Below are 16,727 nucleotides of genomic sequence, written 5' to 3' on the forward strand. Positions count from 1 at the left end.
TGTTGCTTTGCAGCAAAGCGTTGTCAATGGGTTCGATTGATTTGGCTAATTTCCGCGACTTCCTATAATCAAATACTCTGGTTTTAGCCCTTAGTGACAAGGGGTGGCCACTAGCTTTGTCTCCTTAGGGTTTGTCTCGCGATACATGTAACAGCACTCCAACTTTCACTATTAACAGAATTGGTGAAGATAACATGACAATGAGTAATTTAACCTGACTGGAAATTTTTCCTCGTTTACTCTGTCCCTCTTGCAAATGCCTTCGATGGATGGCTACGAATCCTGGAAGGCAGTTCGAGAGTTTGAGAAAGCATTTTTTACGCAGAACTGGTATTGTGGCGCTGACAATAAATGAGATGGCCAGCGAAATGCAAAAGAGCTTGAATGTTGGAATGACTGCATTTCTTGCCAAGCCCACCGATCAAGAATATATGGTTCGGGTAATTCAGGTTGGCTCTTCATGCGTTGACGAGAAGAAACCATCTTGCTCTATCGCTCTGTTTATATCTTCGGAGACGGCCTGAGCACATACCACTGACCACTAAGGGATTTGTGAGCTTTCCTGGAAACGACTTTGTTAGGATGACTTTTCAACACTATTTCCCCCAATTTGGAGTCTGTCAGTTAAGAAGAAATTGTGCAAAAAGATGTCTTCGGCAATATTTTTTTAAAAAATAAAAATAAAAACGTGACGTAGTTTGGTTCACTCGATTGGCTTGTACTTCTACACACATAGACGGTCAACACTGTTCTTTTCAAGACTCCACGCCAGTAGTTCCTAAGAGCGGTCTTTGCACAATATTGCACAATGCTTATAAGTCTCACCAATTGGAAGATTAAATCTAAGCACACAGAGATAGTCACATGGAAAATAAGTTACATGCACGGAGAATTTTTTATAAATCACGTAAAGTACAAAAAGAAAACACCACAAACAATTCTTAGAAACTAAAGAAAATAATCTCAAAATAAACCAATGACTTTGATGACTGTGTGGAGAAGGAAGATGTAGGAGCAAGTCATCCATCAGTATTCACTCATTCTTGAATATCATCCACTGAAGTACACTAGATCGTAAAATCACGGACTAAATACGCATTTAATCTTTGAGCTCTGCTCGAGAAAGTATCTTAATAAGCATGGTTATTTGTTTTCATCGCGCACGTCACATCGTGTAATTTCACAGGATGGTGGAGGTTGGGGGTGGGCAGTTGAGCCATAGCATTTGCGGAGAGTGCTCGGAACTGGAATATAGGTCCGCTGGGGGGCTTGATAACTGCGTGGGCGGTGATATTATTAGGCACGGTTCAAGGACTCAACCTGCTCTCCTATCTTCTGTTAGCTGATGAAGGTATAGTGCCGCATGAGCCCTCCATTTTGTTCCCTTGCAGGAGAAATGCTGGAGCAGAAAGGCCAGAAACGTCAACCATCTCACTTTGGCTGCAAATAAGGTAAAAAGTTCTATCAATGCAACAAGCATGCTTATATAACAAAATTTTATTGTATATCTCAAGTTGTAATTGACCACTACATGTTTATATAACAAAATTTTATTGTATATCTCAAGTTGTAATTGACCACTACATGTTTACATAACAAAATTTTATTGTATATCTCAAGTTGTAATTGACCACTACATGTTTATATAACAAAATTTTATTGTATATCTCAAGTTGTAATTGACCACTACATGTTTACATAACAAAATTTTATTGTATATCTCAAGTTGTAATTGACCACTACATGTTTGAGCAGTTATGTTTTTGGCTTAGTTGACAGATGAATTAGTTGAGGCATTGGGTGCTTTCAGGATTTTCTAGATGAAAAGAATCCATCTATGGGTTATTAGAACGTTTCTGATTGCTGTTGTATTTCAATGATTCCAGGCTTTGATCTGAGTATGATTGAAGTTAATTTATGGTAATTTAATTTCTTACACTGCTGAGTCAGCCAAAGTACGACCCTTGTTATCCTGTTCGTCCGACAATTAAATGGCTACTGTGTAATTACTTGTGCAAGCATGCAAAGCTGACCAATAGGATGCCATAAAAGTACTCGTTGGCTACTAGATATGTCTAGCCTACCCAAAAGGACCAACTCAATCTGCTGCTACCAGACAGGAGTAAATGATTTGTTCGCTGTTAAGTATGTTCAGTTTATTCTCTGGAACCTACTTTGCATGCTTCCAGGCAAGTAGAGAATCTATGGTTGATGCAAGACATGCTACCAATGGTTTTGTTTTCTGCGACAGTGAGCATAGACACTAGTTCAGTCTATACTATTGGACCTCCTTTACATGCTTCTAGGCAAGTAGAAACGTGTCGGTGCACGCCAGACCTTCCAATGTTGGGTTGGTGATGCGAGAGCCCCCAGGGTCTCCAACCAAAGTATTTTTGTGAGTTGGGTAGACAAGCATACAGTAAACCAGGTTCTAGTTTCTACTCGCATAAATTTAAGATTTACTCCGAATTTGAGATTTGCTTCAGTTGAGAGGTGGCGTTTTATGCTGGCAGTTCATGGTTAAAGAGAATTGGCAGCTCCCACCAAACTGAGAACCAGCTGGTAAATTCCAAACGTAAATAAAATTGAGTTGTGTTTTACATTTTTTTAGAATCTGAACACTAGTCAGGCTAGTTCTGGTACTGTGGAACTCCCGCATGAGCTGTGACAATGAGCTTAGAAACTTGTTCAGTCTATCCTATTGGACCTACTTAAAATGCTTCTATGCAAGTAGAACCTCTTCAGTCGACCCAATATGTGCCAAATTTCTACAGGTATTTAGGCTCACTGTTGGAAATTTGGCTCACTTCGAGGCAAGTACAAACTCTTCGGTCTGTACAAGACATGGCAACGGCTACCTGGGTGATCAGCGACAGTGAATCTAAAGACCAGGTCAGTCTATCCTACAGGACCTAATTTAAATGATTTTGGGCAATTAGAAGTTCTTCGATCGACACAAGACGTGTAAAAGATAGCTTGGTGATCTGCAACAGTTATTTCATAGACTAGTTCACTGGTGATCTGCGACAGTGAACTAGTCTTTACCTTCACTGTGTGAACACCATTGACTCTAAAGACTAGTTCAGTCTATCCCTTAGGGCCTACTTTACATGCTTTCAGGTAAGTAGAACCTCGTCGGTAGACGCAAGATGTGCCAATGCTAGCTAGGTTATTTGCAACAGTGAGCCTAAAGACTAGTTCAGTCTATCCCATACGACCTACTTAACATACTTCCAAGCATGTAGAAATCCTTCGATCGACGCAAGACATGCTAACGCTGGCTTGGTTATCTGCTACAGTGAGCTTATAGACTTTTTCAGTCTATCATATAGAACCTACTTAGCATGCTTCCAAGCAAGTATAAATGGCTCAATTGCCTGCAGTACAGGCAACGTTGGCTTTGTCGGCCGCGACAGTGGGCCTTGGAGCGTTTGCGTTTGCAACTGTGTTCGTCTCCGAGGTGCTCACTACGGTGCCGATGTTCTGATCGTCAGTAAGAGGAGAGGGTTGCGTCATGGGCTAACAGCTGTTCAGTTGGTTTGTGAAATGTTAGGTGACCATTTATGAGATGTTCGTGGGTGTTCCCGCTGGCTTCAGAGTTTGTAGTTGACGATCAATGACTGTCTGCACGGCAATGAGTTCTCATGCCGCTGGATACTGTGTTTCACGTGGAATACGTCTACCTCTCTTGCGAAACCATCTTATCTGTTCTAGCCTCATAGGATGGAAGTGAAACGTGAGAGTGTACTAATTCTGTCATTCGACGGTGATTTAGACCTTTCACACATTAAGAGCTGTCTATTGATAAGTGACATGTATCAGGTGCGTCTCTAGGATGTGTTACTTAATAGAGCCCTAATTTCAATAGAATGATATTTTCTTCATTTCCTAGCTCCATTGCATGATGCTTATCGTGGTGAGCTTTATTTTACAGAATCTGCCTTCGTTCACATGTTCTAGGCAACTGGGTAACCTTCACTTCGTTGAGGAATCACTCAACAAATGAAGCTAAAAAAAACCTTTATTTACCTTACCCTTGCTAGGCAGGCCAGATGCACAAGCCTGTGAGGACCTTCACCGGTCAAGCGAATAACTGACCTGGTGGCGGGACCAGAGAGCAACCACGTTTGAGATCGATCGTTTTGTAGACAGAAATGGTTGAGCCACAAACAACTATTACTCAACAGGATCGGTGGACACGTGTTGGAACGAGTCACCAGTGAGTCAATAGAATTTACATTCGATTACTTGTGAAGAAGGACAGACCTTACCGACTTGCTGATTGAGTTTGCGGTGTTGATGTAGGCATGGCCATGACAACTGATCACGCTCTTCACGATGGAGGTTGGTTTCTGAGAGTGGTTGTGATCATTCACCGATGTGCGGTGGACCTGTTCGAAGCCGCAGCCTCTTGTCGTCGCTTTTGGCAATCTCGTGGAGGTTTGGCTGCTGCTGCTTGCGAGCGCATGTTACGTTGGATGAAGCCTTTTCCGGGTGCCGGCTTGTGGGATATAGACGGGGGGTTGCAGGGCCCCGCTATTCGATGGGCAGAGATGGGAAAAATATCTCCTCCCCATGTGCTCGAGGATGTAGAGTTGTGAACGGATGAGAACAGATGGGAGCAGATGAGGTTCCCAAATTCAAAACCAGGGCGAAGGGAGTGATGTGGATGGATGTTGTGTCAGGAAATTACATCCATCCAAGTGAGGGTTTGGGGAGAGTGCCCGCTGCCCGCTCTTCAAGCTTGTATGGGGGTACTGTAATATTTCACTTTCTATAATAATTATTATTATTAGATTTTTTAGAGAATGATAAAACCATCAAATGATCTTAGCCTATCAAGAATATATATATATATATATATATATGTGTGTGTGTGTATGTTTCTATATGTTTTTTTTGTATATAGTCTATGTGCTGTAAATGAATATACAAATATGTATCTATACATTTTATGTATACAAAATTTTTGTGTAACTATACATATGCATGTTTGTGTAACTAAATGTAATCATGAATGTAATTTTTAAATCTTACTTTTCATAGACTATTTAATGAAAAAAATCTAAAATACAAGAGTGACTATTTAAAATAATTAAATATTATAAACTATACCATAATGAGTAAAATTTATAAGATTTTTTCTATTGTAAAAATTGACGAATTTTTTCTTTTTCTTTATTAAAAATAAAGTGGTAAAATATGTTAGCAAAATAATTTTTTTAAAACTAATTTTCCAAGTTATAATTTTTTTGTAGCTTATTCTTCTAAAGATTGTTAATTTTTCTTTTTATACTAATATATTAGCTTTTAGCTATCTCTTAGATTGTCAGCAAATCAAATTTGGTAGTAGATTATTTTATGTATTTCATAATATAAGCTTTGGCACTATCAAAACATTGATTTTGTTAGTTAACTGTAAGAAATATGAATTTAAACAAAAGCTACATAGACAATATTTTTATATATCACTTAGAAGAAAAAAAATGAAAAATAAAAAAGAAATATATATATAGATAGAAAAAATTAAAATATTATTGCTAAATACAAAGATGTAAAATCTTGAGCAAAGATAGGAACACAAAAAATAAATTTGTGCAGTGAAAGTTTGACTATATACAATTTAATTCTTATAAAAACAAAAAAGGCAAAACTAGGATGAAACAACATAGAGACCATAGATCATACAAGTAGTCTAGATTGAACATTGATCTAATAGAACAACAACAATAACAAAGAAAAAAGACTACTTTAATAAGATCTTGTTGTAAACTCAAACTACTTCTATTTAATTGTGGCAACGTTAAATCTTTACTAATATCAGCCATTTATTGCTATACTCAAATTTAATCTAATTTGGGTGTTGCTTTTTTAGATAAGTTGGATATTTTTGATTTGCCTTAAATTCTTATATTTTATTTTCTATATCTTACATAGGCTAAGTATTTTTGACCCATCTTAGTCTTATTGATTTAGGATTGTTTTAGTGTTTAAATGCTATTTATCCATATCTACCACCAAGTAAATCAAGGCAATTTACAAGCATCTATTACAATAGAAGTGTAGATCACTAATTAAGTGACAAACTACAAATATTATTTAATATGATTTTTATATACTTTGATGGAATTGGTGAGTATTTGATAAAAGAATTATATAAATGAATCATTTACCACTTAGAAACAACTCCTAGGAATATTATTTTGTCAATTTAGACTTACAATTAGATAAGAATAAGCTCTTAATATTTCTCAAAAATATAATATATAAACTTTTTGAAGATGTAATTTCATATGTAAAGCAATTTTAAGTAGTATGTATCTAATATGTTAGTAATTTCTTAAATAAAGATAAATTTTGTAATTACTTTATGGAAGGTTTGTCTATGTCTTTTTACCATTTGAGATATATTAAACAAAAGGGCTAAGAATTTTAAAAAAGTAATTTGAACTACCTTAGAAATTGAGATTATTGAAAAGAAAAATAATTGTATGCTTAGAAAGACAAAAAAAAAAAAAAAAAAAAAAAAAAAAAAACCCATAGTAACATTTATACCTTAAAAATATCAAATTAATTAACTCCATCAATTTCTTACCTTAATCTATTTCTATTCTTTAACATTTTTATTACCAATTAGTAATCAAACATCTTTAGGCTTATAAGTTTTTTATAAACTTATTTAAAATAAATTCTGCCATTATAGTTGGCTAAAAGAACTCAAAAATGAGATAAGACAAACAAATATGTGTTAAAAAAAAAATAATGATAAACATTATGAAAGCCATAAGTAAAATAAATAAATAAATAAATAATCATTATCAAGAATTGAAATCCAACTATAGATCCTAGGTCTATAAACAAATTTGAAATCTATGTTTTATTTTTAAAATGATTAATTATAAATTATTGCTAATCAAAAAATAATAAAAATTTATAAATTAATTAAAAAGATTAATGTTATATGATAGTTAAGGCTTTTAATATTATGATATAAAATAGATAAATTCTCTATTTATATCATATATTTATAAAATTAATATTTTAAAGTATAAATTAAATTTGGTTTTTTGTATGTAAAAATAATGTTTACAAAAAAATTATTATCAAAACTTGTTTAGATTAACTCTTATTGTCACAAATTTTAATATCATTTTTTTGCACTATTGTAGTTATTATATATATATATATATATATATATAGATACGAAAACATCAATTAGACTACCTAAATCTTTAATCAACTCACATGATTTAAGGCCCGTAATGGAAAACACACCAAAAACACTTTGGTGGAATTTGTATTATACCTCAACTTAGCGTTAGTCTTCTTTGACTTCTTCTATATTTAATTATTTTTTATTATTAACTAAGACAAGATTCTCATAAAACATGTCAATAGATTAGCAACCTTCTAAAATAATTAAAAAACATTGTAATAAAATATAATTGTTACTTCTATTAAAATAGTTTGCGACGTTCTCCACCATAAACTTTGGAACAAGTTGATCAATTTAAGATTTTGGTGCATCGATTTAATGTTCTACTATTTATTATATAAAAGTGCTTAGATATAAGACAAAGAGACAAAGAATCCATTGGTCAAACATGGTAACAAGGGAACATAAATGAATAAGGGAATGGATGGATGACAATGCCAGAAATTGTGGCACCAATTGCTGTTAATATCATTATCTATATATACTTTTATATATTTATTTATACTTATATATATATATATATATATATATATATATATATATAGAGAGAGAGAGAGAGAGAGAGAGAGAGAGATGTTTAGAATTACATTCCAAAAGATTTAAAATTTCTAACCATATTTCCACTTATGTTATATTATATATATATATATAGATATAGATAGACATCTTTGAAATTACAGACTAGCAGTTCTAACTATTTTGATGTAGAGTAATTGTTTAAAAGCTTACGTTCTGTATATTTTTAGTATTCAATTTATAATATTCAGTGTGCTAGATATTGTGTGATGGGGTTTTTTAGTATATTTACTTTCTCAAAGTAAGGACTGCTCAGCTTTGCAAAATTATAGATTCCTCTATTTCTTCAAGTTTTGTTTTTGACTGCATCGAAGGGTTAATGTTGATGTTCAACACTCCGCACATATTCTGCAGAAGAGAGATGTATAGTTGAAAAGACAACCATACAGAATCCTAACATATGGTAAAGGTTGTGATATTGCATCCTTATTATCAGGTTTTCTGACCTGATCCATCGGGTATCTCCAGCATAATCACACACTTGGGCTTGTGTTCCATCAACTGTTTCTCCAACGATGCAATCTAAAACATAAGCAACGATAACACAAGATGCGTTTCAAATTAGAGAGAAAGTTTTAACCTGCACTGAAGATTAACACAAGAACTTGAATTCTTTGCACTTATAGAAGCCAAGGGTCAAAAGGGACCTGAGAGAGGACTTGCTTCATTGGAATTTCAGTTCCTTGTTCGAAAAAATCACAGGGTTAGTAATTACCTTCGAATCCTGCTCTTGCTCACGCTGTTCATGAAGCATCAGTTTCAGTCTCCAATGCTTCTCACGTATCTCGTAATCCGTGCACCTGCAATGCAATAAAACTATCAACCTCCCAAAACCAATACACTTTCTTCCTCCTTAATGGTGCCATCGATAGCGGCCAGAAATCACTTTTTAAATCCATGCTTAATAAATCAAACGCAGGTTGTAATTAAGTGAGACACATCGCGACATTACTCATCTTTTCCCTCGTTATGTGTGGTGAGAATGCATAACTACTTTCACATTGAAGCCCTAAACATGCTGTCTAGCATAGGAAAGAGTGAAATACTTTTGGAGCAGTATGGTGTTCTGCTCTAGAATATCATGTAATGATACACCATTTTCTGGAGACATATGTAATGTAATGTAATGTACATGAATGTAATGTACATGAAAAGACATCATGTACATCATGTGCAGGCTCCATGAAGTTTGCCTCCATAACACCTGACACAACGGCAATGCCATGATCAAAAGAGGAACCAGTATTTACGGTTCTCTCACAACCAAATACAGACTCCCATATAGAACTGAGCTGAATCAGCAAGTATGTAAAATACAATGCAGTTCAGTAGGGGCAAAGCATCCCACATATTGTATTGAGCTACGATAATTTCAATAACTAACGCAAGTGCGAATATCGATCATGGAGATATAATTAGTGGTGTTCTCACAACTCGCAAACCAGCAAGCCTTAGGAAGGGGCATACCTACAACGCCCCACCCCCGACTGCTATTATCATGAAAAACTTTCCAAAATGGCTGCCTCACAGAGTGTAAAGGAGCAAATAATTAGCACTCTAAAAAGAACTCTATATGCGAAAATTTGTGAGAGAGTTAGACATGCCGCCCTCAGTCATTCATGCTGAAATGTAACAGATTTTCCCAAGGATAAGCATGGATCCCAACAATACCATGATGAGCCGATTCTTGTGATACACATTGAAGCCGTGGACATTAACAAAAGGCGCTTCTTTGGTGAAACCTATGGTGGTAATCACTGTTACCTGGAACAAAGCAGAAGTGCAAGACATATTTCAGTTTCATGAAACAAGGCCTGAACATCGAAACAGTCCTCAAAGCAAGAACTATCTAGTCTGTTGATGTTGAAAAAGGGTGCAGTTTCAGCAGTGTTTTGGACAGCATGCCCTTCATACTGTTGTAATAGTAAAAAGAGTTGTTTAAAGTTACGTGACCAGAAAGATCGATTAGAAAGTTATGCCTTACATGGAGAAAGTAAGAATATCAGGCTCCAGCATTGTAAAGTAATTTCAAGGAGAGGCTATTGGAAAAGAGAAAAAAAAAAAAAAAAAAAAAAAAAAAAAAAAAAAATGCACCCTTGGTCGGTTTTCAGGAGATTACATCCTTCACATTCGAGTCCTTGCCCGATCCTATCTGTGGCTTGTACGCAATATACTGGGTATGTTTCAGGTCTACCGCTATGCTGTGATGCTGCACAGTCTTTCCTCTCAAGATGATTCGAAAGTTCTCGGGCATATGTAGATACAATATTGAGGAATACACCTGCAGTGCCAATAATCTCAGATTAGTCATCATATGAAATTAATATATGTCTGCTACGATACTTAGTCTATTCACACCACAGGTTATGGGACCTTAAGCGTAGAGCAAGTTCTGGAGCTTGTTACAGTAGCTTCACCCGCAATGAAATTTGGTACTGATTGCTAATATGTTCTTTGACGAGGAGAGCATTCAACTTGGGTTGCTTGGATTTTTCCTCAGTTCCCACTCGCAGTTGAATATCCTGCGGTTCAAAGATATCCCCCCCCCCAGTTTCACATACTTTTCAAAAACACAACCTGTAGACAAACATTCTATAATCAACACCCTTTCTTATGTTTTCTGATACTTGGCACTATGTCATCACTAATGATACTTCATAGATTGCAATACACCTACTTATCATGCATGAACCATGAGTATTCAAGAGCAATGATAATAGAAAATAAAGCGAGTGCCACGTACTCGCTCATCCGTATCAAAATCTAGTTCCAAGTTTTCGTCATTATTGAGCCACAGATTGTAGACTACAACCTTTGTCCCATGCTTACCTATGTCGTCAAACTGGAAAACAACGGAAAGAACCAAGGTGGTTAAGCAATGTTTGATGGAAGATTTAATCAAGACAATGAAATTCCCAATTTTGAGACAATAACTTGATGTGAACAACTACCGAACATAGCTTTAATAACCAAATTAAAAGAAAAATACTTTTAATAGACACGAACGGGGCTATCACAGGGACAAGAAAAGCCCGGATCTGTACATGCAAAAGCAGATTGAAGACAGCGAGAGAAATGAAGGTTTTAGAAAATAGTTGTTTAAAAAATGGGTACTGCACATCGAATTGAAACACTCAGTACTACTGAAACATTTACCTATATTCCAATCACCAAGTAAACCGTATATTCTTGTTTTTGAATAAGTTGTAATAACCTGTTTAAGAAGCTCATGTTCAGAGGAGAAGGGGGACCAGCGTAAGATTGTCCCAAGATTGCTGATCCAGTCGTCCATATTCGTCCGAAGGTTAGCTGAAAGTTCAGTGCCATCTAATCTTAATTTGAAATCCACCTGGCACCACAATAATAAGGTAGTAAGGAAGAGTTTGGCATATTTTGTCAAGGAATACGAATGATATATAAGGACGATGTGCACATTAGTTCCGAACAATTTTTGATTCACAAAATTGACCATGCGTAAACATGGATAACTGGTGGAATATACTTTTAAAATAAGAACTAGGTTTTTTATTCTTATACTCTTTTATTTAAAAAAAGAAAAAAGAAACGGAAATCTTATGCTCACCATTGGAACCACAATATCCTCATGTCCGGTCTTTATCAAAAACGTGTAAGACAGCAATCCAGCACTTTGTGTCACAAACCTGTCATCGTTCAGGGAAGACACTCTTAACAGCACATCCTCAACAACTTGAGTAGAAAACACCAGGAAATAGAATTCAATATCTCATTCTACTTCACAATGCTAATGAACATTCACATAAGACTCCATGCCTGACTCTAATTGGCGTTCTTATTGATAAAGGCAAGCGTGTGAGACAACTCCTGAATGGTGAAATGAGTTATCCATTCATACCCCTTGTTATTTGGCTGGCGAGTAAAAACAATAACGTCTGCACCGAGGCGCATGACACTGGTCTTGAATCCATTGCCATCTGCCACACAGCACAGATATAAATCCACCACTCTAAATGAAGGAACAGAAGGAATCCGTAAGATGATATTCACACGAGGCTACTCCATATCCTTCAAGACAATCGCCAAAACACGATGATGAAAGGTAAAGCACAAAATGTCGAAACGAAATATGATCAGAGAAATTCAGTCGAAGCCTTCGTTCAAATGCGTCCACAACCATTGCACAACAATCGCACATCAAAGATGATTTTCAGGAACACTGCAGAGTAGGGGGAGCTGAGTCGGAGCCCCTTACATTGTCCAATCGTTGTGTTACTGTTCTTCTGAGAATACCCCAAGCTCATGCACATGCGGATATCATCCGGACTCATGCCGCCTCCGTCATCTGCAGTGAGCGCCCAAGTTAAAATCTCTTCGTGAGAAATTGTTGTCGGCAAGTAGAATCCATACACAGCCATTTCGGTTCAACCCAGCTGGACAATTCAAATTTTTCCTACTTTTAGTGAGTGTAGGAACATAAGACAATCATTCCTAAACCTAGGGATCTCTGTTTGCATACAAAAAAAATAGAAACGGGGTTACGGACCCTTGAACAAGAAGAGCTGGGGAACCATCGCGAAGGTTTAAGATTTTGTCAACACGCACACATGTTGCTCCATTCTGCACCTGTAATAATGACGTGCATGTTAGAGTTGGAACTCCTCCCATACCTCAAGCCACATCGATGGTTTCCTGAATTCAGCACAAGCTCCCTCTCCAGTTTCTTGAACAACTGAAAGCACAATAGATAATTCTTTCGAAGGACGTCATATGACGAACCTCGTCAATAGAATTGTCCAGCAGCTCGGCAATAGCTAGCAAACGAGAAGCACATTATTTAGAAAAGGATGTGGTGGGGTAAGTAAGGATTTCAATATGGGCAACCACTGGGTGGCCATGTATCTACGACCCAGGAAACAATTCTCGTCACGCCAAACCTAATTGAAACTTTAAGACTGCTCTGCATACCTCCAAGAGCCCACTTGTGAGACGTGGCATTTGAGTGCAAAAACTAAGGGTGCACGCGCACATGTTCTATGGCTCCTGTCATCAACATAAAACTCAGATATTATTCATGCAACTCATAGCACCTGCTGTAGTTGAGTGCACATCAAAACCACGCGAACGGACAACGAGTGCCTCATGCCAGCAAAAATCATGGTTCCTAGAAGTAGTTAAACTCAACCTTGCTGTAAACAGCCAACGTAGATACACGCCCTTCAGCAGGGAAGTTTAAGGCATCCTGGCTTTACTAAGAAAAGATCAGTTCAGAATTAGGCAACTAAAATTTCAGAATAGGCTGCACAAACAACGAGAATGCAAACCTTGAACAGCGCGCCTCCTTTTGGAAGCATGGACATGCTGCTTCTCATACAGTTCTCCTGCTTGCCAAAACTGGCGACTCAAAGAATCACTTTGAAATTGCTCTCTCCTCCTATTATCGCTGCTCATTTTCCCTTTGGTTTGAATTTCAGCAGCAGAAACATGAACCTGCTTACTGCCAGGACCGGAAGAATCTTCACCGCCATCTCTGTGTTCACTTCCATCAAGAGCAGGGCCTGGACTCTCACAATCTCTCTCACTATTGGGTTCCACCGCCCCATCTTGAACACAACCAAGTTCACGTCGACTACGATTTGAAGGTACCGAATGTGCTGTATCACAATCATCGTCACTACTAAGAAGGTCTATCACTGCTGCCATTTCTGTTTCGGCAGCACTCAGGTCGTCAATCTCTTGAATATCAACCAGCAACGAAAGCTTAATGCAACATGCACAATCAGATGGTGCAAATCACAAAACGCAGACAAGAGTCCTCCTTCCATGCAGAAAAACGATTTACATGATTCCGTCTAATCTCTTAAAATTAGTTGAACCAAGCGCATAATAAAAACAGGTGACTCAATCTAATGTTTCACTGGGAGAGAGCCATGATACTCATACATAGTTTACTTTGGACACTGTAGAGGAACAAAAGCGAAAGCAAGAGAACAATGTAGAGGTTAACACAAGCGACCTAATTGCAAAAAGCACAATGATACCTTGATGAACCCACCTGCAGCTTTTCATGGTGCAAACTCACGGAAACCCATGACACATTCACGCATTCAGCTTCTTCAGTCTGGGGCTATGGAAGTGGTTCCAGTTTCTGATGCATGGCCGCTTCGCTTCACCTTCAGCTTCCACAAAATGGGATCATAACCCATTTGTGGGGAATGCTGATCATCGTCAAAGGCGTCAGCTTTCTGCGAATACCGCAACATGGTGGACATGAACTGGTGATACAATCACGTCTAATCAGCATCGGAGTTGATGCTCTTTATCATGTGGATTCGACACCACTAATCAAACCCTAATGCAGCCAAGTGGGCAATCAAACCTCTTTTTGCTTTCTTCTTTTTGTCATGTCTTTCTTTTTGCCTTTTTGTGTCTTTCGTGTTTATGAAATGAGGGCAAACGTCCATGCTATCAAAAGATTGATTACAAGCCCACATGGGTAAAGGTAGTGTTGCAATGGTGTTTATGGTATCTAGATTTCTTTTTGGGGGGTATTTGGAAAGGTCTTCTAGAAATAGAAACTTGTTTAGAATGTAAATCTTGTAGATTGACAATTTGCTTGGGTTTTGTCAACGAGTGATGTATGCCATGTGAGCATTTGTGGCATATAAATGCAATTAAAATTCATGGATAATATATTGTCTTGATAGCAAGGAATTAAAATGATTATCATCAAGTATTTTAAGACAAAAGATGGCCTCAATTTTTTTGCATGTATACTAGCTAATTAAAAGGCCATGAAAAAATCCCCAAGGCAATATAAAATAAATATCCAAATCGTGTGAGGGGCTTTTATATAATTTTTTGGATCAAAAAATACTCTTAGAAGTTTTTTTTGTATAATGACATAATACAATAGTTGAAAATTTGAAATTCTAATCCACATCCAAAAAGCTTATTGACATTTATATGATATTATTTTTATTCATACAAAAAAAAAAAAAAAAAAAAAAAAATCAACTTAATCTACAATCTATCTTCATTTACATTTTCTTACTTTTATTTATTTAGATTTAGAAATTTATTTACTTATTTACTTCTTTTCAAATCTATTTTGGATATCAAAAAAACATTTTAAAGTATTAATTTATTTGATGAACTTGACAATTACTTAGCACTCTAGAATAAGATGGTAAAGCAATAGTTTGTATTATATATCTGCTGTAGAGTTTGGAGCACATTGCAAAGTATTCATTTTTAGTGTAAACTTACAAGTATGAGTTGTTATAATAATGTTGTGATGTGAGTTGTTGGAATGATGATCTATTTAATCTCGATACCTATAAATAAATGTAAAATATAATTGACATAGATTTATTGAAGAAAATTGGAGTCATTATATGCTCGATTGTTTGTTTGGATATTTATGTATAGATGTCTATATATATATATATATATCACAATTAGAAAATTTTCTACTATATGCTATTTTAAGTCTTGTGCAAGTGTTTTCAAATTGAGCTTGTACTCTATTATGTTGTCTTATTTTTTTCACGATCATTGTGGCTTCTTAAATCATCAAATTATTAGTAACTTCGTAGAAGTGTTTCTGAAATCGAGTCAATTTCTACCAACTCTCTTACTTTTGTTTTAAGTGTTTTTGCTCATTGAACACAAACATGCAAATAAAATCCAAACATTTTCTTATTTTACAGAAAGGTGGACACAAAATAAGGCAGCCTTCTAAATATTTTACGTATTTTTATTAAATAAATAGTAAGAGTTTAGCTTTAAATATTATCATAATTTTACAATGTAGGATATACAAATAGAAAAATTAATATGAAGGTTGTTTGATAAAACATAATCTTTTTTTCATTTATAATGAAAAAGACCTTGAAGGATAAACAGTGCTTTTCAAGCCTTATCACAACACCAATAAAATCTAGCGGAATAGCAAAAACGATTAACATACAGATCAAAGTAAACGACACTTACACAAAACCACAAAAGTTAGCATGTGTTCTATTCATTTTCTTAGGTATGTCAACCTTTAATTCATTCAAACATTTTCAATAGACTATAATTAAAATAGTCTAAGATAGAAACTTGTTTTCTACTTGATTTTTGTACTTTACAAACTTTTTGTTGCAAGTTACGGAGTTTATAATAATAATCTTCAAAATACAACATAATGTAAAAACATTCCACATAACAATGACTTTCAGAATTCATACTGAGCAACAGCCAAAAAACACAAAAATCTACAAAAATTATAATTTTAATGTTCTGATGTTCAAATATTGGCTTGATAACGTAAGACACTTCTGATTCGAAAATAAAAAATGTAGATCGTTTGAAAAGCCTAACAAGTATTTCTTTTGAAAAAGTTGGTATCACTTCAGTTAGCATCTATTGAAATGCTTCAGTCTTTTTTATAAATATTCATGAACAACAGAGGCAAAATCGAATATTCAATTCTTCAATTCTTCAATTATAGAAAAAATTATACAAATTGACTCCAAATAACTCAATTAGCAGAATATAGTGTATAAAATAATACAGTATAATATGTAAGTGTAGAGCATACTATCAAAGTTGATTTCACTCAACATCATCAGCAACTTAAATTGTACTCAAGAATTTATAAAGCTTTCACCACAGAGTAACCAACTAGTTTTCACATTGCGATGATTAGACTTTGAGTTCGAATCAACCGCTCAACCAATTGCTTTCAACATGTCAATTCACAACCATCAAAGGACATAAATACAGACACTTCTAGAGATGTCAAGATAAACCCTTGCACATCGGTTCTAACATAACTAAGGTAGACAGAAAAGTGGTTTCGTGAGCGGATATCACTTCGATGGTCGAGATTCAATCTGCAAAAGTATCTTGCAACACCATACGAACTCTACGTGATTAAGTCATGGTTAGGTTCTAGCACCGTAATTGTTCT

General features: G+C 35.7%; 1 protein-coding gene and 1 long non-coding RNA gene across 8 annotated transcripts; one reads left to right on the forward strand and one right to left on the reverse strand.

Annotated features, from left to right (window-relative positions):
- Positions 1-2,106: 2,106 nt before the first annotated feature.
- On the forward strand, positions 2,107-6,776 carry LOC149987818 (uncharacterized). Of its 2 annotated transcripts, none has more exons than XR_016506277.1 (2): positions 2,107-2,892; positions 4,306-6,776. It is a non-coding gene; the product is annotated as an uncharacterized LOC149987818 (long non-coding RNA). The 2 variants fall into 2 exon arrangements; XR_016506276.1 differs by lacking the exon at positions 2,107-2,892 and adding an exon at positions 2,940-3,460.
- A 1,273-nt stretch (positions 6,777-8,049) lies between these two features.
- Positions 8,050-13,157, reverse strand: LOC112291462 (protein MICRORCHIDIA 6). Of its 6 annotated transcripts, none has more exons than XM_024538887.3 (15): positions 13,093-13,157; positions 12,737-12,811; positions 12,315-12,394; positions 12,024-12,113; positions 11,667-11,745; positions 11,376-11,454; positions 11,007-11,141; positions 10,536-10,634; positions 10,210-10,314; positions 9,912-10,073; positions 9,464-9,556; positions 9,260-9,311; positions 8,925-8,996; positions 8,508-8,592; positions 8,050-8,314 (listed from the first exon to the last, which is right to left on the reverse strand). In XM_024538887.3, exons 3-14 carry the CDS (start codon positions 12,340-12,342, stop codon positions 8,552-8,554), a joined length of 1,035 nt encoding a protein of 344 aa, XP_024394655.1. In that variant the 5' UTR covers positions 12,343-12,394; positions 12,737-12,811; positions 13,093-13,157; the 3' UTR covers positions 8,050-8,314; positions 8,508-8,551. The 6 variants fall into 6 exon arrangements, 4 of the variants coding, with proteins under 4 accessions (XP_024394655.1, XP_073394614.1, XP_073394616.1 ...); XR_012218866.2 differs by having other exon boundaries at positions 8,275-8,314; positions 8,839-8,996; XR_012218867.2 differs by lacking the exon at positions 9,260-9,311.
- Positions 13,158-16,727: the final 3,570 nt, after the last annotated feature.

This window comes from Physcomitrium patens, chromosome 14 (genome assembly GCF_059467195.1).
Source record: "Physcomitrium patens ecotype Gransden chromosome 14, ASM5946719v1, whole genome shotgun sequence".
NCBI classification, from domain to species: domain Eukaryota; kingdom Viridiplantae; phylum Streptophyta; class Bryopsida; order Funariales; family Funariaceae; genus Physcomitrium; species Physcomitrium patens.

Coding starts and splice junctions, on each gene's coding strand:
- LOC112291462 (XM_073538513.2), bottom strand. CDS start 12,342: ATGGTTCCCCAGCTCTTCTTGTTCAAGG. Junction 8,593..8,838: donor AACACCATACTGCTCCAAAA/GTATTTCACTCT, acceptor ATTGCATTGCAG/GTGCACGGATTACGAGATAC. Junction 8,315..8,507: donor AGCAAGAGCAGGATTCGAAG/GTAATTACTAAC, acceptor CTTATGTTTTAG/ATTGCATCGTTGGAGAAACA.